The 26,963-nt window shown below is 40.6% G+C and overlaps 1 protein-coding gene and 1 pseudogene across 1 annotated transcript in view; one reads left to right on the forward strand and one right to left on the reverse strand.

Annotated features, from left to right (window-relative positions):
* Window positions 1-14,209: 14,209 nt before the first annotated feature.
* Window positions 14,210-26,963, reverse strand: part of LOC147618313 (uncharacterized) — a 49,266-nt gene continuing 36,512 nt past the window's right edge. Inside the window, exons 4-6 of the mRNA XM_086774777.1 lie at window positions 15,990-16,088; window positions 15,691-15,846; window positions 14,210-14,892 (exon numbers count right to left, since the gene is read on the reverse strand). Coding sequence (XP_086630903.1) covers window positions 14,758-14,892; window positions 15,691-15,846; window positions 15,990-16,088 — 390 coding nt within the window. The 3' untranslated portion in view covers window positions 14,210-14,757. The remainder of the gene's footprint in view (window positions 14,893-15,690; window positions 15,847-15,989; window positions 16,089-26,963) is intronic.
* Window positions 19,826-21,164, forward strand: LOC147618314 (uncharacterized; annotated as a pseudogene).

Genomic DNA, 26,963 nt, shown 5'->3' on the forward strand with positions numbered 1-26,963 from the left:
CTACATAAGACTAGCAAATTTTAAGGTATAATAAAAGAATTCTTTATCCACAATTGATTGATGGAATAATGCATCTATTTACACTTCTTTTGTAGGCCTATTAATTAAATGCCACTGATGCAGCATTTAATTAATACAACCTTAGGAATGAGTGCCCCCGCGGCCAACCCCTCCCTCTCCTCTTCTCTCTCCCTCCCTTTACTCGCCAAATGAGCCCTTTGTGGCCTTTATAGAGAATTGTGAGATCTAGAAAGGGTATGGGTAAATGCATGGAAATAGAAAGCATAGGGGTGAATGCATGCAAAATAGAATCAACACGGAGGGGTGAATGCATGAAAATAGAAAGCATATGGGGGGTCATCATTTCATTGCCTTGAATATAGAGGACATGGAGGCTTATTTTTGAAAATCTCATAGAATATATTAAATGGAAATGCAAAAAAAACATTTTGGTGCCAAAGAAATGCTTTGATTTGAAAAATTACTAAAGGTCCCTTTCAAAATTATAAGGAAAAGATGGTAGTCCAATTTTTACCCTTAAAATAAAATATTGGGATTGCCCTTCAAAACCAAGGGCTGGCTGCAAGTTCAAAACTCCACCCCACAACCTTTCCCCACTCTATCCTTGAGTGGGGATAAAGAAACAAACATTCTTTTAAAAAAACCTTATTGACATAAGGGATGGGGACTACTCCATAAGGGGTGGGGATAAAGAAACTAGCCTCCCTATGAGAAGGAGGGGATTGATGGGATCCATTTGGAATTATGCAACAAGCAGATGTGCAATTTATCACGTTGGCAAGCCACCCGTCACCTACATGTCTTGTGATGCACTTGCGAAAGAATTAGAGGAGCCACTATCAAGGAATTGAAACCGGTGTTAAGAAAAAAACCATTTTTTGGTGTAATTTTCACAACTCAAATAGAGAAAAATTGGTTGTAATTTTCCCTAGCCTTGAACCTTAGTGTAATTTTCCCTAGCCTTGAACCTTAGTGTAATTTTTGCGGTGCAAATTGAGGAAAATTGGTTGTAGTTTTCTCTAGCCTCTAATTTAGAGATTCAAAATTTTAAAGTTGTTATAAAATTGATTAATCTATACATTTTTTTCAATAGCCATGCCCTTCGTTCAAATTGAGAAAAACTAGGTAATTTTCTCAGCTCAAATGGATAAAAACTTGCAGTAATTTTTCCTAGCCTTGAATTTAAAGATTATGCATTTTTTAATAAAAACTCGGCCGTTGAGATTGGACGGACTCGTTTTTTAAGTGGTAAGAAAAAGAAGTGCATTGTTCACACTAATTGGAACCATGCTCTCCTCTCTAGTGCACACGGAAAACCAGTCTTTAGTGTATTTTCAACTGGTTGAATATCAAATTTCTTGGCAAGAATTTAACTTCATCTTTCAGAAAACCGACGAAATTTTTACATATTTAATTATAAAACCGGGCAGAAGCAAGATTTTTATTAATGAAAACCGAGTAGGCTTCGACCTTCTTGTCCTTTGTAGACGGATTGAGAGAGAAAAAAAGAAGACCGAGACAGCGAAGCTAATGACAGAAGTGTTTCTCTGCGCTCGAGTCTCAGAGACGAACGCTCATCTCTGACCTCGGCTTGAAAAACAAAAACAAAATTGAGAAAAAGTTTTTGAACTTCATCTTCGAGAAAACCGAAGAAATTTTTACATGTTTACTTATAAAACCGGGTAGTAGCAAGATTTTTATTAATGAAAACTTTGACCTTCTTGTCCTTTGTAGACGGATTGAGAAAAAAGTTTGTGGTCCTCTCTACTACAATCTCATCCATCCACAACAAGTTGTTAATGGTGAACTTTTCATGTTGGAATCTGAACCATAACTAGCTGGCAACAGTATCCATCTGCCAGTGTCCCTGCAGCTCCTTCTCTTCTAGTAGCAACTTATCTTGGCAGTGTCACGAGTGTGCATCATCTTCCTCCCTCCAACCGAACACAAAGAAGAGGCGCCATTGGTAGTCGTTCAAATCCTCTCGGCAAGCAATTCCTTGCGTCCTTCTTATACACACACACACACACACACACACACACACACACACACACACACACCACCAACAACAAAAATGAAAAAAAAACCTTAAAGGCTCCCAAACAAAAAAGTTTGCCTTATTTAGATCCAAATCCATAGAAGGTGGTGCATTTCTCTCCATCCCCACGTTAATCTACTCCAAGAAAGCAAGGTTTATAAATAAAAAGTAATCTTCCAAGAGCACAAGTAATATTATGAACATGCTTCAAAGATGAATAAGAAGTCAAGGTTATCCACATTGGACAAGCAAACAATATCTTATCCTCTAAAAATGGAGGAGACTAAGCCATTTCGCAAGGGCTTACTCTAAACATGGAGGAGACTAAGCCATTTTGCAAAGGCTTAGTCTAAAATGGAGGAGACTAAACCATTGCAAAGGTAGAATTTGCGTAATTCGAATTACAACCATCTCCACGCACCAGAACTCTCGAGAAGCACACCAAGCTAAATAAAACTTGTTGCCAAGACTCAAAAAAACTCTCAATGGTATAGAACCTACCCAAAGCTCCCGCCGCCTGTGGTCCAATTCTTCAAAGAAACTTCATACATGGGTGTGAATAAAGAGACTCAAACTTGTGAATAAACAAAGAACCAAGAGGATGATGAGAGAAGCTCTCCAAATTGATCTCCTTGATAAGTAATAAATCATCTTCTCAATATCAAAGACACTTTAGGGTCAAAAAGGAGGAAAAATGGGCCATCTAAGGAAAGAATTAAAAAGTGGTTAAGTTAAATAATCAAGGGTGAAAAGGGAGACAATCTTAAAAAGTATCACTTTCACCATAGCTCTCTCTCTCTCTCTCTCTCTCTCTCTCTCTCTCTCTCTCTCTCTCTCTCTCTCTCTCTCTCTCTCTCTCTCTCTCTCTCTCTCTCTGTGTGTCTCTCTCTTCTAGGAAGAAAAGGATAGAGCTTGAGGATATCCTGAAAAAGTTACAAGGTTCGATCTTCAAGAACGTAGTGATAGGATCATTATGTTCACATTCTCAATCAATAGCCATGATGTGATTGAGAGTTTTAAGCTTCTAGAGTGTTTTGACCTTTATAGGATGGTTGCTCAATAAGTTTTGCATGATCTTGATGATTTGGCGTTAACCCATTTTAGGGTTAACAAAAGCATTCTAGGGTTAACAAAAGCATTCTCTACCAAAAACGGGATTAGCCCATTTTAGGATTTACAAAAGCATTCTCTACCAAAAACGGGATTAGCAATAAATGTCATGAAAAGGCACTGTAAAAGTTGTAATTATTATGAGAAAATATGGCCGCAGAACACAAAGACACAATCCCCCTTTGTCCTAATTGAGCTCTTGTCTTCTCATTGCTCTTTCTCTTGCTCTTTCTCTTGTCTTCTCCAAGTCTAAAACTGGTTTTCACGATAGGGAGTTTTTTATGATATTTTTCACGATGTGAAAAACCAAAGAAATTTGCATCGCAAAAGTCTCAATATTCACACACCGATATTTTAGGGATTGCCTTGCCAAAAATTAAAAATCGTATCCTTAAAATCTTATCCTCAAAGAATTTTGGCATGAAAGACTAGAGAGATATTCACGTGTGACTATCCCAAAGATAATCACGCTGAAGAACCAGTGGAGGAGAGTGAATATCTTCACAAGTCAGAACTAAACCATGATTATTACAAGGATCCCCAGAATATTGGGTCTGACTTTTATGTTATGCAAGGAGCTTCACTGATGCCATTATTTCAAACCTCTATCTAATAGAAGTGAAGAGAAATGCATGCAATAGCTCTAAGGGTCCCACTGCAATATTACCACTGTCAAGGACCTCATCACGTAGCGGAGTTCCTACTTAAAATGGTTTCTCCTACTTAACAGTAAGCTCCCCAGCACAAGCAATAAAAATCATTCATCGTGCATCCAAAGTGTGGAGTAGATCACCTCATCAATGACTGTCCATACAAGTCAAGTGGAGACATGACAACTTACACCGATACCGATCTTGCAATAACACTTTGCTTGATAAAGTATATAACTAGGACTAATAGTAGTCCCATTAAATGTGTTAAGACCATGCCCATTCGTTGAATAATGGGAAGGTGGATGTTCATCAGTTACCAACTTCTACCTCTAAAACAGGTAGAAGAAGGCGAAACTGAAGAGGGTTTGCAAGGGTGAATATCCTTGAAGATGATTCGGATGGTTTAATGGATGTTCATCAGTTACCAACTTCTACCTCTAAAGCAGGTAGGAGAAGGCAAAGAGGGTTCGCAAAAGGGTGAATATCCATCAGTTAGGAGAAGGCAAGAGGGTTGGCAAGATGGTTCACACAGTTTGATGGATGTTCATCAATTAACCAACTTCTACCTCTAAAGCAAGTAAAGAGGGTTAGAAAAAGAGTGAATATCCAAGATGGTTTGGATGAAGGGACTATAGAGAGACAAGGTCAATAGGATTGAGCTAGGACATTGTCTCGATAATAGAAACCCCCTATACAGACAACCCTAGAAAGACCAATGACCCCAAAGGGTGTTGTAGAATATCCCAACACTAAAAAGGAGATTTAAAATTTGGAAATTTCAGAGGCCTTAATTAGAGAAGTCCACGGGAAGTCCAAGCAAAGACTGAGGAGCAGTACGAAAATTAGGAGAGATCACACAATAGTAGAGAAAAAGGAGAAAGCAAGCCAGATTCCACCATGGACTCAACAACTAGCTTCATCCAATTGCCGGAAGAGGAGATATGCGACATTGAAAAAAGGAGCTAGGGCACCTTTGCTAGCAATATCCCTCAATGGCAAAGGAAGAGAGTGGGAACTAAAGGCATGAAATTGGAGAGGAAGTTAAAGATTCAAAGGAACAAAAGACATAAATCCACCTATTCCCATGGAAGATAATCATGAACAAACAAGTTGGAATGTTCACACGTGAATTTCCTCAAATCATGCCATGAGTATCTCAAGTTTTTTATGCCCAAAAAGTTACTCCAAAAGGATCATAAATCATTCTTAGAACTTCATGATGACCAAGAGAACAATAAAAGCAACCCAGAAGCATGTCATTCAAAAGATCATTAAACGTGAAAAACCAATGTAAATTTACAACATGAATATCATCTAGCATTTTTCACGTCCAAAAATGGTGTTTCAAAAGCGGCATAACACTGGCAATCTTCACATCATGAGTATTTCATGCCCAAAAAAAGTGCTTCAAAGCTATCTGGAGTATTTCATGCCCAAAAAAAGTGCTTCAAAGCATAACACTGGCAATCTTCACATCATGAATATCTGGAGTATTTCATGCCCAAAAAAGTGCTTCAAAGCTATCATCAATTGAGGTAAACAAGGACTTCTGCAAGGTGTAAGAGTAGCCAACATCTGGTCAAAATCCCTACACAACAAGATTTTCATGTGTCGAGAATATCTAATTCATACATGGTTATCTTGTTAAAAAACCTAATCTAGTCTTGACATGTGTCGTCAGCGGCTCTTAACCCTGCATGATGATTAATTTATTCTTGACATGTATCATCTTCCTTTTTAATGAGCTGGTCGCCCTTAACCCTGTGTGATTAGTTGCATTTATGCAATTTTCATACAGCCTTTTTAATGAATCGAGTGCCCTTAACCTTGTGTGATTAATTTCATTTATACAATTTTTGTACCCCTTCTTTATCATCTTTTGTTTTTTGTTTCATCACTTCTCCTACTTCATCTTCTTACATCTTTCGCATTGCCATCACCACCTATTCTCCCTCTTCGAATCTATCTAGATGTGAGTCGTTGGCTACATCCACCGGTTGCAAAGGGCAACAAAATTAGCAGAATGATTACATTGGATGTAAACATGCGTGAAGTGAAGGTTGCAATGTTTGCACATGGTACAGGTGTGATTGCAAACATTGACATTTGGTATGAGCATGTTCATGTCAATATTCAGCGAGAGCATTGTTACAAGTTTGCTAAAGTTCAAAGTGAATGAAATCGTTAAGGTATGTGAAGCACGTCAATTGGGAAAATAGTTTGAGCATGCATTTCTACATGATAGGAATGTGAGTCAAAGACCATGGGATATCATGCCTTCTGATGTTTTGGGCACCAACAAAAATGGCATCAAAAAAAGAATGTCACTATTATGTATCATTCATTCATTAATGACCAAGTATGGATTTATTTCATAAAAGAGAAAAGCGAAGTGTTCACACACTTTGAGTGCTTCAAGGCTATGATTGAGAAAGCAAAGGCATGTACATAAAATGCCCAAGATTAAATGGTGGGAGAGAATATTTCTCCAATGAGCTCAATGATTATCTAAGAGAGCACAGGATAAAGAGACAATTCACATATAAGTACACCTCGCAGCAAAATGGGGTTTCAAAAAGGAAGAACATACATATTATTATAGAATTTGTTTGTGCGTTGATGAACGAGAAAAGAATGACTTAGCAGGTTGAAGCATTAGCTATAATTCATGGCATGACGCTTGAACATAAGTTTATTGGTAGAAAACCAGATTTAGCACACTCAAAAGTGTTTGGCTGCATTACCTATGTACATGTGCAAGATGAAGTGAGAAGCAAAGTGGATCCCAATATAGAAAAATGAATCTTTGTTGAATACTCCTAGTGAGAAAGGTCATAGATGACATAATCCCACTACTCAGGAGATGCAACAGTGAGGAGGGATGTTTTTTTATGAGATAAGTAATGAGGCTGCAAACGAAGAGAGAGAAACTATCACATGTTCTTAGTATAACTGGACAATCCTCTAGCAGTGGGTTAGGCTTGGTTAGGAAGGTTGAGGTAGAATGCCAAGAATTCTGACACATCATTTGGTGATACTATAGGTGTACTAAAAAATTAGCAAATTTACATGTATAACGAAAGGGAAAAGAGAAGGTGGATCAGCCTTTCAGAATGCCCCATGGCTCAGTAGGTTATTCATTTGTTGACGGGGATAGTGGCTCAGAGAACAAATCCTTTGATGAGGAGTTTGGGATCTCGAATGTTGTTACACTGGGTGTACAAAGAGCCAAAGCAGTGTTGAGAACACCTGGCAGTGATCCAAGTGTATGCAGGTCTACAAAGTTCAAATATTGCGTCGAGAAGTTGAGATATAATGTTGTTACACTAGATGTACAAAGAGCTAAAGCAGTGTTGAGAACACCTGGCAGTGATCCAGGTGTATGCCGGTCTACAAGGTTCAAATATCCAGCAGACAAGTTGAGATATAATGGGTATATAGCCTATCAGTATTCTTATATAGTGAAAGAAATACAAGAGACAGAGCCCACATGTTTTGAGAAGGCACTTAGACATAAACCTTAGGAAGATGCCATAGATGAAGAGATGGCTGCATTGGATTCAAATGAGACATGCAAGTTAGTGCCTTTGCCTAAGGAGAAGAAGAAAATTGGATACAAGTGGGTCTATAAAGTAAATCAAAATTCAAATGGGTTTGTGAGAAGGTACAAGGCAAGATTGGTAGCCAAGGGATATGCACAGTATTAAGAGACTTTAAGGTTATGTAAAAGGGGAGGAGAAGGGTGTGTGTGTGTGTGAAGGGACCTAAGGGATTGACTATGAGGAGACTTTCAGTCTAGTTGCTAGGATGGCAAACCATGAGAGAGCAGTCATTGCTATGGATGCAACTAAGAAATGGTCTTTACATTAGATGGATACAAAGAATGCATTTGATGTTCACAGAAGGAGGTCTACATGGTGTAGCCACCAAGATATGAGGACCATGTACATCCAGTTTTTTTGTACGTGTATGGCTTGAAACAAGAACCTAGAGCATGGTCAAACAAGATAGAAGAGTATCTTTTCACTCTCAGATTTCATATGTCTACAGATATTTCACTTTATGTAAAAAAGACTAACAAGAGCATTGTTCTAGTCATAATCTATGTTAATGACTTGATTGTCAGGGAGTGGAACAGTGACAATGACATTCATGAGGTGAAGATGCTCCTCAAGAGGAAGTTCGAAATGAAGTTGGGTGGTGTGAGAGTTGCGATACTTCCTCGGTATAGAGATAATAAGATCACATGATGGGATTTGGATTTTGCAAACACAGTATACCTGGACATGTTGTCCAAGTATGGGATGACAGGTTGTAAGCCAATCTTAGTGCCATTAAATCAGAGCACAAAATTGGTTACAGATACATGTGATTTTTTTAAGGACCCTACTATGTACATACACATTATAGGGAGTTTGATTTACAGGACTATAATGTAGCTATTAGGAGAATACTCAGTATATAAAGTAATACACTATGGACTTTAATATGAGGCAGGAGTAAAAGTACAAGTACATGGATATGCAAATCTAGATTGGGTTGGTAGTGTCTCAGACAGGAGATCTACTAGTGACTTTATGTTTTCTTTTAGAAGTACTATTGTTAGTATCTAGAGAAACAAGAAGCAACCATGGTTACTCTGTCGAGTATATAGGAGATCTACTACTGGCTTTATGTTTTCTTTTAGGGAAACTACTATTAGTAGCTAGAAATAAGAAGAAATCATAGTTACTCTATCGAGTATATAGGCTAAGTACAAGGGCGCTACTGTGGCAACATGTGAAGTAGCTTGGTTGTAAAAGCTACTAATAGATATAGGAGAGACCATGGATATTTCTATTATCATTTAGTGTATGTCAACATAGAGAATCATGTAATTGAAATCTTCACAAAGGCATCCGATATATAGAAGATCATGTTCAAGACCTTAGAGTATAAGGTATGGAGTTGAGTGCAAGGGGGAGTATTGAGATATCGAGCTCGACTAGTGCGAATATAGATATGTCAGGATGAAATTTCAGCACTTACACCGCTAGCATGGTTGATGATAAGATTATGGTTGGTATGTTGCCATTGGGTTACAAGCTGTGTGACAGCCATTTTGGTTTTTGTAAATATGGCATAGTTATAATGCCCACTCATGTAGTCAAGTTCACACTATGGACTGACCTTTATATGTTATAGTAGGAGAGTACTTTAGTTTATAGTGTATTCTTTTCTTTATGTTATGGTTATAGATAAGCGAAGAGAATAGAAGAAAATCTAGCCATCCATCTCTCTTGTGTGCTTGTCTACTCTTGTGTGCGTGTGTGTGTGTGTTTGCTTGTTGCAAGGAGCTCAAGCTTACCCTCTCCCATGAATTCTCATACGGGGAGGGGAGATGTGTCATGAAAAATTAATATCTTTTGTTTTTAACTTTTGTATTTATTTTGGTGGTTTTGTAATGATAACAAAGTGACACCTTGTTTGAGAAGATCATGACACCTACAACAATGAAATGACCCGTGATCATGGATTTTGCCTTTAAATATTTTGTATTTTTTAATTTTCTAAACAAAACCACGAGGCTAAGATACATAGACCTCCTCATGAAAATATCTACTCTATAAATACTTTAGTATAGTTGTTTAATCTAGTGTTGTGGAAATAAAAGTGGGCTTTATACCTACATGTATTGGTAACTCTATTAAAATAAGATGGCAACACACGCCAAGCTTTTGAATGGCATGTGAAGAGCTTATGGAGGAGTGAGGAAGGATGCATAATAAAGAATAATCCTTCTAGAAGTCCTACGTGGACTAAGAAGACTTTCAACATGTATACATAAGGAGCCTTTATGTGGGCTCAAAGTGAGGTTAGATCTTATCCCCCAAGTCAAGGATTCTTTGATTACTAAGTGAGACATATGTCAAAAGAAGCCAAGAAAGAAAATTGGTAGTGACATAGAGAAATGAAGGTTTCTATTTTTGTAATTTGTAACAAGTTAAGACAAGGTGATTCTCCATCTATAAAAAGCCCACCTCTGCCTTTCAAATCAATGAGTGAAGCCTCCACAATAGGTTATTCTTGGGTAATTGCCACTTTCTCATAATCTCTTATTTAAGAAATCTCTTTACCTTCAATGGATTCATTTAGCATAAACTTCTTATGCCTTACTAAATCTTGGACCTCTTGATGATGATTCAAAGTAAGGCATAAGCTCCTTATGCCTTACCAAATCTTGAACCTCTTAATGATTCAAAGTAAGGGGGATAAAGAGTTATTATCTTGGTGGTCATATGACCTCAAGGTAGATCTTGTCTTTTTGTCACCCTCCTTTAGAAATACCAATGGTTTTAGTAGTATTGAGCATGTGAAAAGACTTTGGGAATCATGGGTAAACCTTTGGTTTTTCACTAAAAGTAATGTTAACCCTTGCTCTCTACAAGAAAGTTAACCACTCAAGGCATAGAGTGACAACATGGGTGTAGGTCACCATCCTAAGGCAATACTCAAGGCATGGAGTAGGCACAAGGGTGTCTGTCACCATCCTTAGGCAACAACCAAGCAGATCTTGCAAATAGCTGATGTGGGTTCTCTTCGTCATGGTGGCCGACCCACCACGTGTGCCAAGTGTTAATGGAGGCTCTCCGGTTTCAATGAAGTGTGAAACCCCAAACTTTGTGTCACAATACCTTGGATTGGAATAGTGATTTGGTCACCTACATGATGTTAGTGAGTTGAAATGATGATTTGCAATGATGGAGCAACCCCCCAATTAAAGTTTGTAAGCTCAATCGCTCAAATAAGCAAGCTTGATTAGTAGTAATCTCTAGATTAATGAGTCTCAACAATAGAGAGCACTTTGAAGAATGTGGTGAAAATACCTTGAGATTTAATGTGGGCAACTCACATAAGCTGAATTGAGTATCCATAGCTTTTATTTCAGCTCAAGAGCTCAAAAGGAGGTTTTGAACCCTATATGTAGAAAGCACAAAGCTGGCTCGCATGCAAGATTTGAAGTCATTTTTGTTAAAATCAGTTGTTGGAGGCTTAATGTGCTTGACTATAAGAGGCTGAGAAAGGTGTGTGATGCCTAAACTTGAAGTAAAATAGCTCAAAAGGGTAGATCTGAGCTGATTTGTAGATTTAACTAGCGTCACCTTTTCTGTTGATTTGGGTGTCAATTTTTCCCTAATATGTGATGAGGGGAGGCACCTCAGACTGATGAAGATAAGGGTATGCTTGGTTTGAAGTACAAAAGCCTAAATCTCTAATTATGAGCTAATTAAGAGAAGGGGTAAAAATTAGATTAGCATGTCGATTAGGGCTTAATCTCATTGACTAATTGAGCAACCTAGAATGCATGTATGGTAATGGGATGGTGGTTGGCTCTAATACCAACTTGAAAATCATAGTTGGGAGCTCTCAACAAGGAGGATCACGATGAATCAATGCCATTGATTAGACATAATCACACTTAGGAGTTTAATAGAGTAGCATAATAACAATACAAGTGAGCCAAATCAAAACCACACAATTTGCATTAGATTGATGGGAAGAGGTTGAGATACAACATTATCAGCACTTTGATTAGTGCCTAATTCTTGACGTAATCGAGCTCTTAACTTGCTCCTACCAACGCTCCACATTTTCCATAATTTATGGTGCGCTAAATGAGCTTTATTCTCCCTGATTCTCTTACTAATCTTTATGATATCTACCATGATATTTATACTTTTATATGGTGATTTCCATAGACCTTTGCTTCAATTTTTTTTCCTAAGATACAGAGACTCCTCCTCAACGTTAGTACCCATCATCACTTGATTTTTAACATAAATGACCTGTGCAAATTGAGCAAGTCAAGTGTAAGTATGTGGTTACGTGTGCTAGTGAAGCTAAGTTCAAAGGTGATGTTGTGAAGTATTTAAAGGGCTTAAGTATGATGTTTATAGGCTTAATTATGATGTTTGTAGGCTTAGCTAGACGTAGAAGATCAACTTTTTTATGGAGTGATTACAAGTCTTAATTATGATGTTGAAAGACATGTAGAAGATCAACAAATTTGACCAACAAGGACACATCTTTACTATAAAAGAATTGTAATAAGTAATGACTTAGTGTGATTAGGTAAGTATGAACCTAGAAAAGAAGGGTTGATTGTAAAGTAAAAGAAGGGAATAGACAAATGCACATGAGCCTTGAATGTTTTGATAAAGCATAAATTTATAGAGTATAATTAAACTATGATATAATTACTTTAGACATTTTCGTTTATAGTTTGGATATTTAAGAAAGGTTTTTGAGGATTATGACCAAGGTTCTAGATCTCAGTTCAAGACTCATTTGCCATATGAAATTGTGACCATTTGTGATGTTAGATGTCCTAGTCATCACACTTGTAGGTGTCAGTGTAAACTTATACATCATAAGAGAAAGGCTAATCAAGTGGACATTCCTATGCCTAAATATGTCCAACTTCAAGAGAGAGACAAGCAAATTAAATGTCCTAGTCATCACACTTGTAGGTGTCAATGCATCATAAGAGAAAGGCTAATCACGTGGACATTCCTATGCCTAAATACGTCCTAGTCATCACACTTGTAGGTGTTAGTGTAAACTTACACATCAGAAGAGAAACGGTAATCAAGTGGACATTTCTATGCCAAAATATGTCCAACTTCAAGAGAGATTGACCAGTTAAATAAAAGTATAGAACACAAACTTGGAATCAAGTCCCAAGGAAAGAAGGGTACAATAGAGTATGCAATCGAAAAGAATTTAGGTTCATCCGACCAATTCATAGGTCTTCGCAATATATCGATGGGACATAAGACATATATTTATCACTGCTATTCATACATAGCTTTTGTATGCATAAACATGGGTATGGTATTATCTTTTATGTGATGTACATGTTAAAACACTTTGCAGGATCTATGATAGAACCATTATGATGGAATAACCGTTCTCTACTGCAGTAGATCACAAAAGCAATCAGCTGCATCGAGACCTAGGTGGGACTTTTTAAGCCCATTAGTACTGTGGCACATGGATCTAGAATCCTCAAACACCTGTTGTTGCAAGGGGTTGCTGGTGGATGAAGCTCAAGGGCGGGTTGTGTGTTTTGAGCTCTTGCAAGAATAATTTTCCCTTTTGCACAAAACCATTTATTACATGGAAACATGGTGGAACTATTCCATCGTGGATTTATGCAAAAGTATTCGTACAATTACTCTATGGACACGTTTCTAAGAACGTCAATGTTTATGTTGTTATCCATGGGGACGCCATGTAAAACTATGACGTAGTTTAAATTGACATGTGCATTATTATATTTCATGTGAGGATCTGAGGAGAGGTGCATCATGTAGATATTACATTGTTCTCATTAAAAATCTTGAGGTTCTCATACTTACGGAGTACTACACTCAACGATTTTCTCGCAAGTTGACTTTAAGTTCCTTGACCTTCCTCAAATACAAGTCAACTTCGACTAACTTTTCTTTGGTTGGATTTGACTTCCTTGACCTTGGTCAACAAGTCCTTCATTTGAACCCCTAGAGTTTGTTGACTTGTGTATTAACTTCTGTCTTGTAGTTCCAACTACCTCATGAAAATTGCCTTCGATTTCCTTGACCTTGGTCAATGAGTTTTAACCCTGAACGCAGCTTGGTCTCCAATACTGCAAGGAAGTCTTCACACTCCCAAAGCTATCCCTGAAGAGTCATGAATTCTCTTGCTTTTCTTGGACAATGTGTTGCTGCAGGTGAGAGAGCAGTCAGCTCATTTTGACAAGGGTTTCCTACGTCGACACACCTCCAAAAGTGATGACCTTGTAGCCCGACGCTTCAGTGGCTTCTCTCACGGTTTTTTTGGGTCCTAGAAGCATAGAAAAGGCCCCTTAATAAGTGCCACATCGAAGGAATAACATATAGAAAAGGCTTTTAAGGCTCTCAGCAGAGGAGCAGCAGGCAAGCAGGAAGCAGGAAACAGGACAAAAATACATAATGGTGATGAGCTACTATCAGCACACGAACGAGGCAAACAGGCTTAACGCGTTAAGCTGGTAAGAGTGGGTTGGGCAAAACCTTATGGCTATGTATCATTTCAAGAGATAATTTGCTTCAAATTTTGGTGGCTGTTTCTTAGATCACCTGACTAGGACAAACACAGGAATGAAATTTGACAAAACCGAAGTGCAAGGTATAGCACACCAATATACCTACATCTATCCAAGGTTAAAAGACCAATGATATGCCCTCAAGAGTTACACAGTCATTCCTTAAAATATTATCAACAGATCACCATATCCTTTCCCCAGTGATTAGACTCCTTGATTATTTATCCATTATACAGAGACTCCAGGAACATGCTACAGCATATAAATAATATGGGCAGAGACTCCAGGAACATGCTACAGCATATAAATAATATGGGCAAGTAAAGGCCACATAATATTTGAATACAAAAGCGTCTACTTAAAACTCTATTAAAGCAAGCCGCATAGTATGCTATGCCAACCTTATGACATAAAGCCACGGTGCCCAGTTTTAAGTGCACTTCAGTGAGTCCTTGAACTAGCTTAGGCTTCACATTCACATGTACAAATTCCAGTTGCACAACAGTATGCATCTCAGCAAAAGGCTGCATTGGTGCATGGTTTAGTGCAGATTACACCTTGACGCCACCATCACACAGCCTAATCCACCACACCTTGTGCTGTGTGTGGCAAACAAAAATCCTGATAAGCTACTGCTGGAAGAGAAGAATGTTTTATGCAATAACCAACCAGATGTCCTACACCCCAATTGAGAATGCAGCCAATGAATGCTGTCCAATACTGTTGGTCTTTGAAGAAAGACACTGCATGGCCTGAGAAGGCTTGCCATGCTATCATAGATAAGACATGTTCTCCCTTGTAAAGCTTGGATTTAAAGGGCATCTTGTCCTTTAAGGCTTTAGATAGGCAGAAGACTTGCATATGGGACATTCATTCTTTTGCAAGAGCCATTGCTTTATACAAACCGAATGATAACCATGGCCACAATCCAGTCTACCCAATTCATCTTCTTCAACAAATTCCTCCTGCAGAAAAAGGCATGAAATTGTATGAGTGTCCAGAAGAACTCATTGCACGAGGGGGTGAGCTGTGCACGTGCGTATGTGCATGAGAGAGCCAGAGACAGACAGACAGAGCGTTTATGCATGTGATGCTTGTTGAGAGGGGAGTGGAGGGGAGTGAACGGGAGTGGGAGTGGGAGTGGGAGTGGGAGGAAGCAAGCATGCATTCATGTGTGTGGGGAAGAGAGAGAGAGAGAGAGAGAGAGAGAGCGAACGTCTACTAAAGACCCGATATCGTCTACTAAAGACCCAAGGGCCAATGGGCCTACGAGACCAAAGTGATACAGTAAAGCGCAAGGCATATCTCATCATGGAACGGGAGGGAGAAAGAGAGCAAGAGAGAGAGAGCATTCATGCATGTGATGCATGTTGAGAAGGGAGTGGGAGTGGGAATGAGCAAGCATGTGTTCATGTGTGTGTGGGGAAGAGAGAGAGAGACAGAGCGCAAAAACCCTCACTGAGCATCTAAAGCATACATGCACATGAGAAGAAAGAATACTATAAGCACTTCATCACCTAAAGACCCAATCGGCCTACGAGACCAAAGTGACACAATAATGCCCATGGCATCTCTCATCATGGAATGGGGGAGAGAGAGAGAGAGAGAGTTCATGCGTGTGATGCATGTTGAGAGGGGAGTGGGAGTGAGCAAGCATGCGTTCATGTGTGTGTGGGAAAGAGAGAGAGAACGCAAAAACCCTCACTGAGCATCTAAAGCATAGATGCACATGAGGAGAAAGAATACTAAAAGCACTTCATCACCTGGCAGATGCTGCATTTCACATCACTTTCTTGAGATATAGCAGCAACAGTTGCATCTAGCGAAGAGTACTTGCTCTCCCTCAAGCACAAAGATATCTTCTCATCATCAAGTCCTGTGCTTACATTACCAATTCTTTCCTCTAAAGCAAGCAGCTCCTGCTCAAAGACCCCATCAAGAAGCTTCAGAATATTAAGAATGTGATAAACACACAAATGAACACAAGCAAAAATTCATAAGAGAAGACAACACAAGTGACTTGCCTCGTGCAAAAAGGGCTTATGCTATGATATCAACTTACCTCGTATGACATGTTGTCCACGTCTAATCGCATGTCGCTATGCTGGTCATGTACGTCGACCCCTCCATAAATTAAAGAAGGGTCCAGCATCACAAGCTCCTGCACAAGGTTTTGTGCCAAAACAAAGGCTTCAATATTCAAGTAAGAGACTTTGCCCACATATCAAGGTTAAAGGAGCTGCATACAGCATAGTTACTAGAAATTGTGAAGGGAAAACTGAAACAGAAAAAGAGATGGAAACAGCATTCTCTAGGGGAGAGGGCCAAAACGCATCATTTTTGAACAGTTGAAATGGTTAAAATATGTTCTGGACCAAAATGGCCAAAATGGCTCAGAAACCCCGCGTTTCAGCCATTTCTTGTAACTATACAAATTATTGAGTACATGAGTGTGTTTAAGTGTGCTACCTGTTTTTGGCCTGCCTTTATAAAAGGAAAGGCATAGAAATGTATGGGAATCTATCAATTGAAACAGAATCTTACAAGACTTACTTGAAAATTATGCTTAGTGGAAGAAAATCTGCTAAGCATAATTTTCTTCCACTAAGCATAATTTTCAAGTAAGTCTTGTAAGATTCTCTTGCAAGACGGTACCCCACAGTGGAAGTACATTCCTCCCCAGTGGTTTATGTCCCACATCTCTTATCTCCCTCCCTGAGATTTTGTATAAGTTTTGTTTTTTGGCATAAAATTTTGCAAGTTGGTCGCACTTGTACTTTTTGGCGCTTTAGCGCGTGTTTGTATGAGATTTATGGTAATATAATCAGCCTTGTTTTACTTAAAAAACAATGCTTAGCGTTACTATAAATAAAGATGATATTTATGACAATAATAACTAAACTATCTAATTAATTCCTACTGTACATAGGTAATATTTATTAAGTTATGTATAACAGTGTAGTCCAATAATTGATATGAAATTTAAAATCAAAAAAATTAAGTCACCATCAGTCTACAGGCCGCCTATTAGTAGGGAGTGGTACTCCTCAGCCCGAGCAGCCCTAGGCATCATTAAGAATTCCCGGTGGGAGGAGTATTGGCACAGCAAGTCATCATTTCATTGTACTCATTCTCTTGCAGCAATCAAAGCAAACTCTCTTCAGAGGAGGGACCCTTCAGTGGGTGATTGGGACCCATGGGGTATACAATGTATGCTCTTTGCTTCTCTATAATATCTTCCATAATCCGCAATTAACGCATAACTAATCTCCATTAACCACGCTTCCGCATAGTCCTTTACCATTTCACGGTCTTTTCTAGCACCACCCTAGATCCCCCCCACATCGACTTCCATCATGAGCTTTACTTTGTGTATGATGACCACCTATACGAACTAAGAACCAAACTTCAACTCTCAACCCCTTTGCCAGTTCTCGCCTCATTCATGCATCAATGCAAGCCAGCTTTACACACCATTTAACCTGCACCTTTAGCCACATCCACTTTCACCACAACCTCAATTTAGTTTATGTTAGTCATCTCTACCACCACACAAGCAGTGTAGACCTCTCAATACCTCAGTGCTCGCTGCCATCGTATCATTCACAAGTCCACCCAAGCCAGAGTTTCCCTCACACTGTCTCTTCCACCACCAATCCTCCTCTGGGTTCACAACCTCAAGTCCACCCGAGCCACAGTTTCCCTCACACTGTCTCTTCCACCACCAAACCTGATTTATCCCCACACCTACAACCCACATCACTACCCTTTCACCACAACCAATGTCACCAACCCCCTCTAGAAGTTGCACAATGGAAGAGCCAAGTAACACAAGGACCTCCAAACGGAGCATTTTGCACGTGGATGTTACATCATGGCCTCTCATTTAATAAGACTTTGTGTGAAGGCTTGCCCCCTTCCTTTACCACTAACACCATTGTCTCGATGCATAAGGCACGAGACCCCATGGACCTTGGTAGCTATCAAACCATCATGATTGACCTAACCATGGCCAATATAAATGGTGTTGTTTGTGGTTCCATAATGTGGACTGAGGTCTTATCACCCAAAGATCGCTTCTTCGGACAATCTTGTTGATGATGGTCGGGATGTGTTATGTACCTAGCACTGACCCTTGGGGTTAGGGACTAATCTAAGAAAGCCTTGGGATTAGGAAAAAAAAGGTGATTCAAATTCAGATTTAATAAATCCAAGGTTATTGGCTATTTATGACTGGTCTGTTATTTATGGCAACAGTAAGCACTACATAAGTGAGTCTTGGGTTATTATTAATGTTGGGTTACAGGCCTAAATGACCCCTCTATCATTTGTATAACTTGTACATAGCCTTTTTAAAGGATTTATGAAGGTTTTAAAACCTTGGGCCAAGTTCACATTGAACTTGGCCAAGGGACCATTTTTAAGGGTCAAAGTGACTCCCCAAATAATAAAGGGAAAAGGGCTCAATTCTTGGGCTCTTACGAATTCCCCCCAGCCAGCGTATCTTCTTCTCTCTATCTCTGATTTTCGAGTGGCTCCACGCCTACACTTCCCTCTCTCTCACGCCATTGCTCAAGGCTCTACACGAGTGCTCCTTGACATGCCTTTTACCTGGTGTAGCCCACATGCCCTTTCAACTGGTATCAGAGCATGAATTTTGCTCCAAAACCTGCAAACTCTGATTTTCAGCCAAGAAGATCATCTTTCACGCGAAGTTTTGCAAATTCATCGCCAAAGGGCTCGTCCCCGGACACTTGAGGGCTCCGGACTTGCAAAGTTGACCTAAAACAGGCTGAAAACAGGCCCAAATCAGCAAATTACAGGTTCTAACAGCAAAATACAGGTTTTGCAAATCATGTATTAACTTGTGGGAACACAGGTACTTGGTCTACGCTACCCGAAAACACCGAAATTGCTGAAAACAGGTCTCCAAAACAGGTCAATTCAGCAAATTTCAGATTTACGCAGGTTTTTGCAAGTGTGCACTTGATGTATTTAAATTGAGGAAAGTGCAAATTGCTGTAATTTATGCACATTGAGTGAGTTTTGCCTATGTATGACCATTTGTGGCTCAATTCTCTGCATTTTTTGATGCTACAAATTGGGGCTTTTGCTCCTACATGCTTCTAAAGGCTGTGCATTAGCCTTATGTATGTCTCTTGAGGGTAAAAACAACTAAAATTGTTGTTTTTGGGCACAAATTTGCTTGCTGAAATTGTCTGCGCAGAAAATTCAGAACTTTATTTTTGTGCCTAAACTAACCCCTTTTGGCTCAAATTGCTCCTGTGACCACTTGGAGCTGTAGTGCACGTTTCTGTGAGGCTATACTTTGTTTTTGGTGCATTTTGCCCCAAATTTCAGCACGTTAGTCCTCTCGTTTGTGCGACTATGGCATCATCTTCCTCGGACGTAAAGAATCTCTTTGAGATCCGGCGCTTTGAGGGGACCTTTGGAAGGAAAGGATTCAAGGAATCCTCTTCCTTAAGGATTGTGACAGGGCATTGGAGGCAGAGAAGCCAGTGGACATGACTGAGGATGCATGGCTTACTTTGAACAAGAAGGCCATTACTTACATTAAGATGGCCGTTTCCGACGAGATCTTGGTAGATCTCAAGGGGCTTGTTACTGCTTTTGAGTTGTGGGCAAAGCTAAAGGCGACGTATGAGAATACAACGCCAGTCAATCAGGTGCATCTAATGCGGAAACTTGTTGGCATGCAGCTAGATGAGTCCAAGAGTGCTGCAGAGCATTTGTCATTGTTTACAAGTACCTTATCGCAGTTGCAGGATTCAAGCATGCCTCCCTTTGATGAGAAGCTGAAAGCTATCTTCTTGCTTATGACCTTACCTGATTCGTGGGAGACATTGGTGGTCTCACTGTCAAATAACCCCAATCTGACCTTTGATGGTGTTAGGGGTTCTATACTGAATGAGGAAATCAGGAGGAAAGCAGGGGGAGAGGGAGGCAGCTCAGCCAACATGGTTAGAGGCAGGACAGATAAGAAGACTCCTTATGCACAGAGAAGTAAGAGTAAGAGTAAGGAAAGGGGAAATGCCAGCAAAGGCAAGGGTGAGGTGACTTGCTATCAATGTGGCAGGAAAGGTCACAAGAAACCCGAATGCAGGTACTACAAGGCAGAGTTAGAAAGGAAGAAGAATGGCGGAGACAAAAAGAAAGAGAAGAAGGAAGTCAAGAGTGACGCACAGGACAGCTCAAAGGACAAGGAGAAGGCCAATGTGGCCTCTAGTGTCGTTATTGAGGAGTTGTCAGATGTAGAGGACATCCTATGTGCCACTTTGTCAGCCGACGATGCTCATGAGTTTGATGCCTCTCTCAATGTTCATGCACAGGACATGCAGATCACCAAGAGTGATCTCATTGATGCTTTGTTGACTGTTAATGATGCATTATCCCAGACTTGGATAGTCGATTCCGGTGCTTCGTTTCATGTGACTCCTATCAAGGAGTGTTTCTCTACTTTTAATGCAGGCAGCCATGGTCATGTATACCTTCGAAACAATCATGCATGTTCCATTGAGGGTATTGGCACTGTGCATCTTTCTATAGATGGCACAAATGAGCTCGTCTTGCATGATGTTAGATATGTGCCGGGAATCAAGAAAAGTCTGCTTTCTGTTGGCCAGATGGATATGCATGGTTACAGCATTTTGTTTGAGAAAGGATCATGGAAGATGACCAAAGGCTCAAGGCTGATTGTGAAAGGTACAAAGAAAGGGACACTTAACTGCTTGCATGGAAAGGCCTTGTTGGGCAAATTTATTGCTTTGGCTGAAATTAACTCACATATGGAGTTGTGGCATAAGAGGCTTGGCCATATGAGCCAAAAAGGCCTTACTAAGCTTTGTAATTTGAATAAGCTTGATGCTAAAGGCACAAAGCTTGACTTTTGTAATGAATGTCAATATGGTAAGCAAGTGAAGAGTTCTTATTACTCCGGTGTCTCTCGCAAATCTAATGTGCTTGATCTTGTACATTCTAATGTTTGTAGCATGCCTACCAAATCTATGGGGAGTGCACACTACTTTGTTTCTTTTGTTGATGATCATTCTAGAAAAATTTGGGTTCATTTGCTCAGATCTAAGGATGAAGCCTTTGCTGCGTTTAAGAAGTTTCATGCATTTGTGACCACCCAAACAGGTAAAAAGCTGAAATGCTTGCGTACGGATAATGGGGGTGAGTTCACAAGTGCTGAATTTAAGAAGTTTTGTGAAAATTTGGGCATTAAGAGGGAGCTTACTGTTCCATACAGCCCCTCTTCTAATGGTGTGGCTGAAAGATATAATAGGACTCTATGTGAGAGGGTGAGATGCATGCTGTCCACAGCTAATCTCCCTCATGGATTTTGGGGAGAAGCTCTAAAAACTGCAGTGCATATATGCAATCGATCCCCTCACATGTCTTTGAAAGGTGACATCCATGAAGAGGTTTGGTCTGGCAAACCTGCTTCATATGATCACTTACGCGTCTTTGGTTGTGAAGCTTTTGTGCATATTAGACCTGAGTTGAGAAGCAAACTGGATGCCAAGTCCATTACAGGCCTCTTCATGGGATATGGTGAAGAAGGCGAAATGGGCTACAGGATTTGGTTACCTCAGCTCAAAAAGGTTGTGCGCAGCCGGGATGTTGTTTTTAATGAGGCAAGGCTGCTTCAAAACAATTGTGCCTCAAAGCATGACCATAAAAAGGTCAAATTTCAGCATGACCAGCCACCTATTAGGCCTATTTTTGACCCTCAGGATGCACCACATATGACTGAAAATGTTGATGAGCCAGTGGTGTTTGAGCCAGATGATGTTGGACAGCAAAATGAGGCTCCTGAAGGGCATTTGCAGCCACATAACAATGCTGAAAATGGTGCTGAAAATGATGGACAGCAGCCCATAGTTGATGATGTTGTCATCCCACCTGATGTAGACCCATTTCCGGATAATGTGGATCATTGGGTGAGGCGTTCTACTCGTCCAAGACGGAATGTGAGTAGATATGATCCCTCTTTGCATTACATTATGTTGACAGATGAGGGTGAGCCTCTTACTTACAAAGAGGCAAAGACATGTGAGAACAGCAGCTTGCTATGCAGGAAGAGATTAAAGCTTTGCATGCTAATGATACTTGGGACTTGGTTGAATTGCCCAAAGGTAGGAAGGCCATTCCTAACAAATGGGTGTATAACATCAAGACAGTTGATGCAAAACCCCAAGTATAAAGCAAGGCTGGTTGCAAAGGGATATGCACAAACAAAGGGCATAGACTTTCAGGAAGTGTTCTCTCCTGTCATGAAGATGACCACTTTGCGTGTATTGTTTGCCATAGCGGCTGCCCTTGATTTGGAATTGGACCAAATGGATGTACATACAGCTTTCTTGCATGGTGATGTTGAGGAAGAGCTTTACATGAAACAGCCCGAGGGTTTTGTTATTCCTGGAAAGGAACATTTGGTATGTAAGCTCAATAGAAGCTTGTATGGGCTGAAACAGGCTTCTAGACAATGGTACAAAAAGTTTGATGCGTTTATGCTCAAACATGGTTACAAAAGAAGCCATGCAGATCATTGTTTGTACACAAAACTTGATGAGGATGGCAGCCCTATTATTCTTGTGCTCTGTGTTGATGATATGTTGATTGCTGGGAAGAAAAGAAGCACTGTTGATGCTCTTAAACAGCAGCTGAAATCTGCGTTTTCAATGAAAGACCTTGGGGCAGCTGAACATGTTCTTGGAGTAAGGATTAGAAGGCAAAGGGACCAGCGCATATTGTACTTGTCTCAAGAAAAGTACATTCAAAAAGTGCTGGACAGGTTTAACATGGCTGAAGCAAAGCCTCTTGGTGTGCCATTACAGCCATATGTGAAATTCTCCAAGGAAGATTGCCCCAAGTCTGATCAAGCAACCAATGAAATGCAAAGTGTTCCTTATGCATCAGCTTGTGGTTCACTTATGTATGCTATGGTTGCTACTAGGCCTGACATAGCCCATGCAGTGGGAGTTGTGAGCCGGTTTATGGCTAATCCAGGCAAATTGCATTGGGATGCAGTAAAGTCCATTATGAGGTACTTGAAAGGGACTAAAAACAAATGCCTCTGTTATGGTAAGGGTCCTTTGGAATTGAAGGGATTTTGTGACTCAGACATGGCTGGTGATGTGGATACACGCAAATCCACAAGTGGTTATGTATTTACTCTTGCAGGAGGTGCTGTCTCATGGTGCTCTAGACTACAAAAGATAGTTGCACTGTCTACTACAGAGGCTGAATATATTTCAGCCACCGAGGCTTCCAAAGAAGCCATATGGTTGGCACGTTTATGCAGTGAGTTTGGTTTGCCTGACAAGGCACCTATGCTTGGTTGTGATAGCCAGAGTGCCATATGTCTGGCAAAGAATGCCATGTTTCATGCGCGCACAAAGCATATTGATGTGTGTTGGGTTTTATGCTGTGTATGCACCCAAAGGAGTGCTAGTGATCATCAGTAGGTTACTGGGGCACTTTTTACTTCAGTTAGTGGAGGTTTTTTCCCCAGTTTAGTTCAGTTTCACTTATATGCAGTTTATAAGTGTTTTGGTCCACCCGGCACATTTATGGCCGGACATGTGAACACTTATCTTTTAGGGTCACTATCATGTGGCTATTGTACTTGATTTTTCTCATCATTGAAGCATATTGGAAGTCGTGCTCTCTCATCTTGGTTTCCACGCTTGCTTGCTTGAACCTGTGTAAACCCTAACCCTAACCCTTGAGTGCCTTCAATTGGTATCAGAGCATTGAAGCTCTGCATTGCTCTGCCCGTACACTTGTTGCTGCTGCCCGTACAGCATACGTACATCCAGTCAGGCGCAGGCTTCAGCATCTCCAGCCCGTACACCCAGCCAGCGCCGTCTTCAGCTGTAAGTGTGCGCTAGCTGCCCGTACATTCAGTACTGCACGTCGCCATCAGTCAGGTACAGTACACCGCCTACAACTACTGCACGTAGCCTTCAGTCGGGTACAGTACGCCGCCTACAACTCCTGTACGTCGCCTTCAGTCGGGTACAACACGCCGCCTACAACCTCTGCGCTCGTGTACCAGCCAGTCTGCGCCACCTGCCCGAACCTGGTCGCCTTCAGTCGGGTACTGCAACAGTCAAGCGCCGCCTGCAGCCTGTAGTACTTGTTCGCTGCTGTCAGCATCAGGACCAGCTCTTGTCAACGCTGGTCGCATTGATTCCGTACAGTCAGCGCTAATTGTCACCTGCACAAAGAAACGTCCAGCTTTAAGTGCTGTGTACCTGGCGACTGTACCTTCAGTGCAGCATTCAATGCTGCGTACCTGGGGACTGTACCTGCAGAGATACGTCTGTATGCTTTCGTACCTGGCTTCCGTACAGAACCAGTAGACTGTACAAGCATAGTACAGTCAACAGTACCTGCAGAAATAACACAACCTACACAGTCATTCGGTGGTAAGCATTACATATTTTGAATACTGGGCATTTTTATTTTCTCTGTGAAAATATACAGGCACAACAGGCAGATTTTCTAGCAAGAAAATATACAGGTTTTTTTTGCACAGTTTGGGTGCAGCAAATTTGGGCATTTTTGGGGCATTTTGGCAGTGTACGCCATTTGCTACTCTACTCAGTCATTGGTGCATTGAGCTGCACATTCAGAGGATTGAGAGTGCAGGCAGATTTGGGTGAACTATATTCAGTGGAGTATAGTTGTTATCAGGGTTTTTTGCCATTGGGTTTTTTGGTAAACAGGTACAACATTGTGCGTAAAGCATAATGGCAAATCAACAGCAAAGTGATGTATTCACATATTTGTCTAAGGAAGACAAATTGGATGGCACGAACTACTCCTTGTGGAGTTTTATGCTGAAAAATGTGCTTGTGGCAAAAGGTCTTTGGGATTTTGTTAGTGGTGATGAACCACGTCCAGGTCCATTGGCTCCAGAGACTCCTCCCCAAGGGGGTGCTCGTGGACGAGGACAACAGGTACAGGCTCCAGGACAGCCATTGCCTGTTCAGAGAACAAATGCTCAAAAGACATGGGATGCCAGGGATGCACAAGCTTTGTCACTCATTGCATTGTCAGTACAGAGGTCCATTATACCTCATATTCGTTCAACTGGCTCTTCACAGAATGCATGGGTGACTTTGGAGCAGATGTATGCTGCTCGTAATGAGGCTAGGATCTCATTTTTGAAAAGAGAGCTGGAAAATCAGAAAATGAATGAAGGAGATGATATGTCTAGCCACTTAAACAAGCTGCAGGATTTGAGAGAGCAACTCATCAATGTGGATGAAATTATTCCTGAGACACAGCTTGTGTCCACCATCTTGCACTCTTTGCCAAGATCTTACTTGGCTTTCCATACCTCTTTGAACCTCAGCATGAGGAATGCTGTTGAACCCCTCAAGTATCAGGAACTTGTTGCTCTCTTACTACAAGAGGAGCAAATGAGGAAGAATATGAATATGAACACAAATGCTGAACAAGCATTTACTACAGGTCAAAAGGGGAAAGGGAAATCTCAGCCAAAGAGTGCAAATAAAAATTCAGGTGATGGTGGTTCTTCACAGGATACCAAGAAAAGTGATGGACAGCCCAAGAAGAAGGGCAAATGTCATTACTGTAAGAAGCCAGGTCACTACATCACGGAATGTAGGAAGAGGATTGCTAAAGAGAAGGCAAAGGAAGCTGGGATGTCAGTTAATGATACTTCTAAAGCTCCTCCAGAGACTGCTTCTTTTGTTGAGGACAGGGATTACTGTTTTTATACATGCAGTTATGATGCCTCTTGGTCTTCACAGGCACTCAGTTTGACAGAGCATGCATGTACTTGGTATTTTGATAGTGGTGCCTCAAAGCATATCACATCTCGCAGGGATTTGTTTAGTCATGTTGGCCCTGCCCCTGTTGGCAAAACTGTTCAGTGTGCCAACAATGCTTCATATCCAGTTTGTGGCATTGGGGAGATTCAGCTTACAGCCATTGATGGCTCCATTCTCCGCCTTAGAGATGCCTTATATGTACCAGGGATAAAGAAGAATTTGTTGTCCATTTCTTCTTTAGCACATTGTGGAATGCAGGTCTACTTTGATGATGATAAATGCATGGTCAGAGACAAAGCAAATGCCTTGACCTTGATGCTTACTGGTACATTATGTCATGGACTTTATGAGTTGGATGCATTTCAACCAGTGGATCAGTCTGCTTATCAAGCATTCACTCTTACTCCAGCTATGGTTGATGCGGAGTTATGGCATGCTCGCATGGGGCATGTAAATTTTGGTAGTCTTATGCTTATGCAGCGACATAATATGTTTACAGATCTACCTCTCATGGAGAAGCCTCCAGATCACATTTGTGAAGGATGTATTTTGGGAAAAATGCACAGGTTTTCCTTCCCACGTGATCAGGCTCTAAGAGCAACTGCAAAGTTGCAACTTATACACAGTGATCTTTGTGGTCCCATGCAGACGAAGTCATTAGGTAGTTGCTTTTATTTTGCAACATTTATTGATGACTTCTCTCGTATATGCTGGGTCTATCCTTTGACACAGAAATCACAGGTATATGATGCATTTTTGGCCTTTGTAGCACTTGCTGAGACAGAGTCAGGATGCAAGGTGAAGACTCTCCGTTCTGACCGAGGGGGGGAATATATGTCACATGTGCTGAATTCCTTTCTTGGGAGTAGAGGTATAAAACATCAGTATACTACTCCTTACACTCCACAGCAGAATGGGGTTGCAGAAAGGAAAAATCGGTCACTCATGGAGATGGCCAGATGTATGCTAAAGGCAAAAAGACTACCACATATCTTTTGGGTGGAAGCAGTAATGTGTGCTTGTCATATTTTGAATCGATGTCCCACAAAGGCATTGGTTTCTATTACTCCTTTTGAGGCTTGGCATGGCCGCAAGCCTTCTGTATCGCATTTTCGTATCTTTGGGTGTCTTGCATATGCACACATACCCAAAGAGTTGAGGAGGAAGCTTGATGATAAAGCCACAAAATGCATTTTTGTTGGGTA

Source organism: Cibotium barometz, chromosome 35, assembly GCF_041138505.1.
Source record: "Cibotium barometz isolate CiBa-2024 chromosome 35, ASM4113850v1, whole genome shotgun sequence".
Lineage (NCBI taxonomy): Eukaryota > Viridiplantae > Streptophyta > Polypodiopsida > Cyatheales > Cibotiaceae > Cibotium > Cibotium barometz.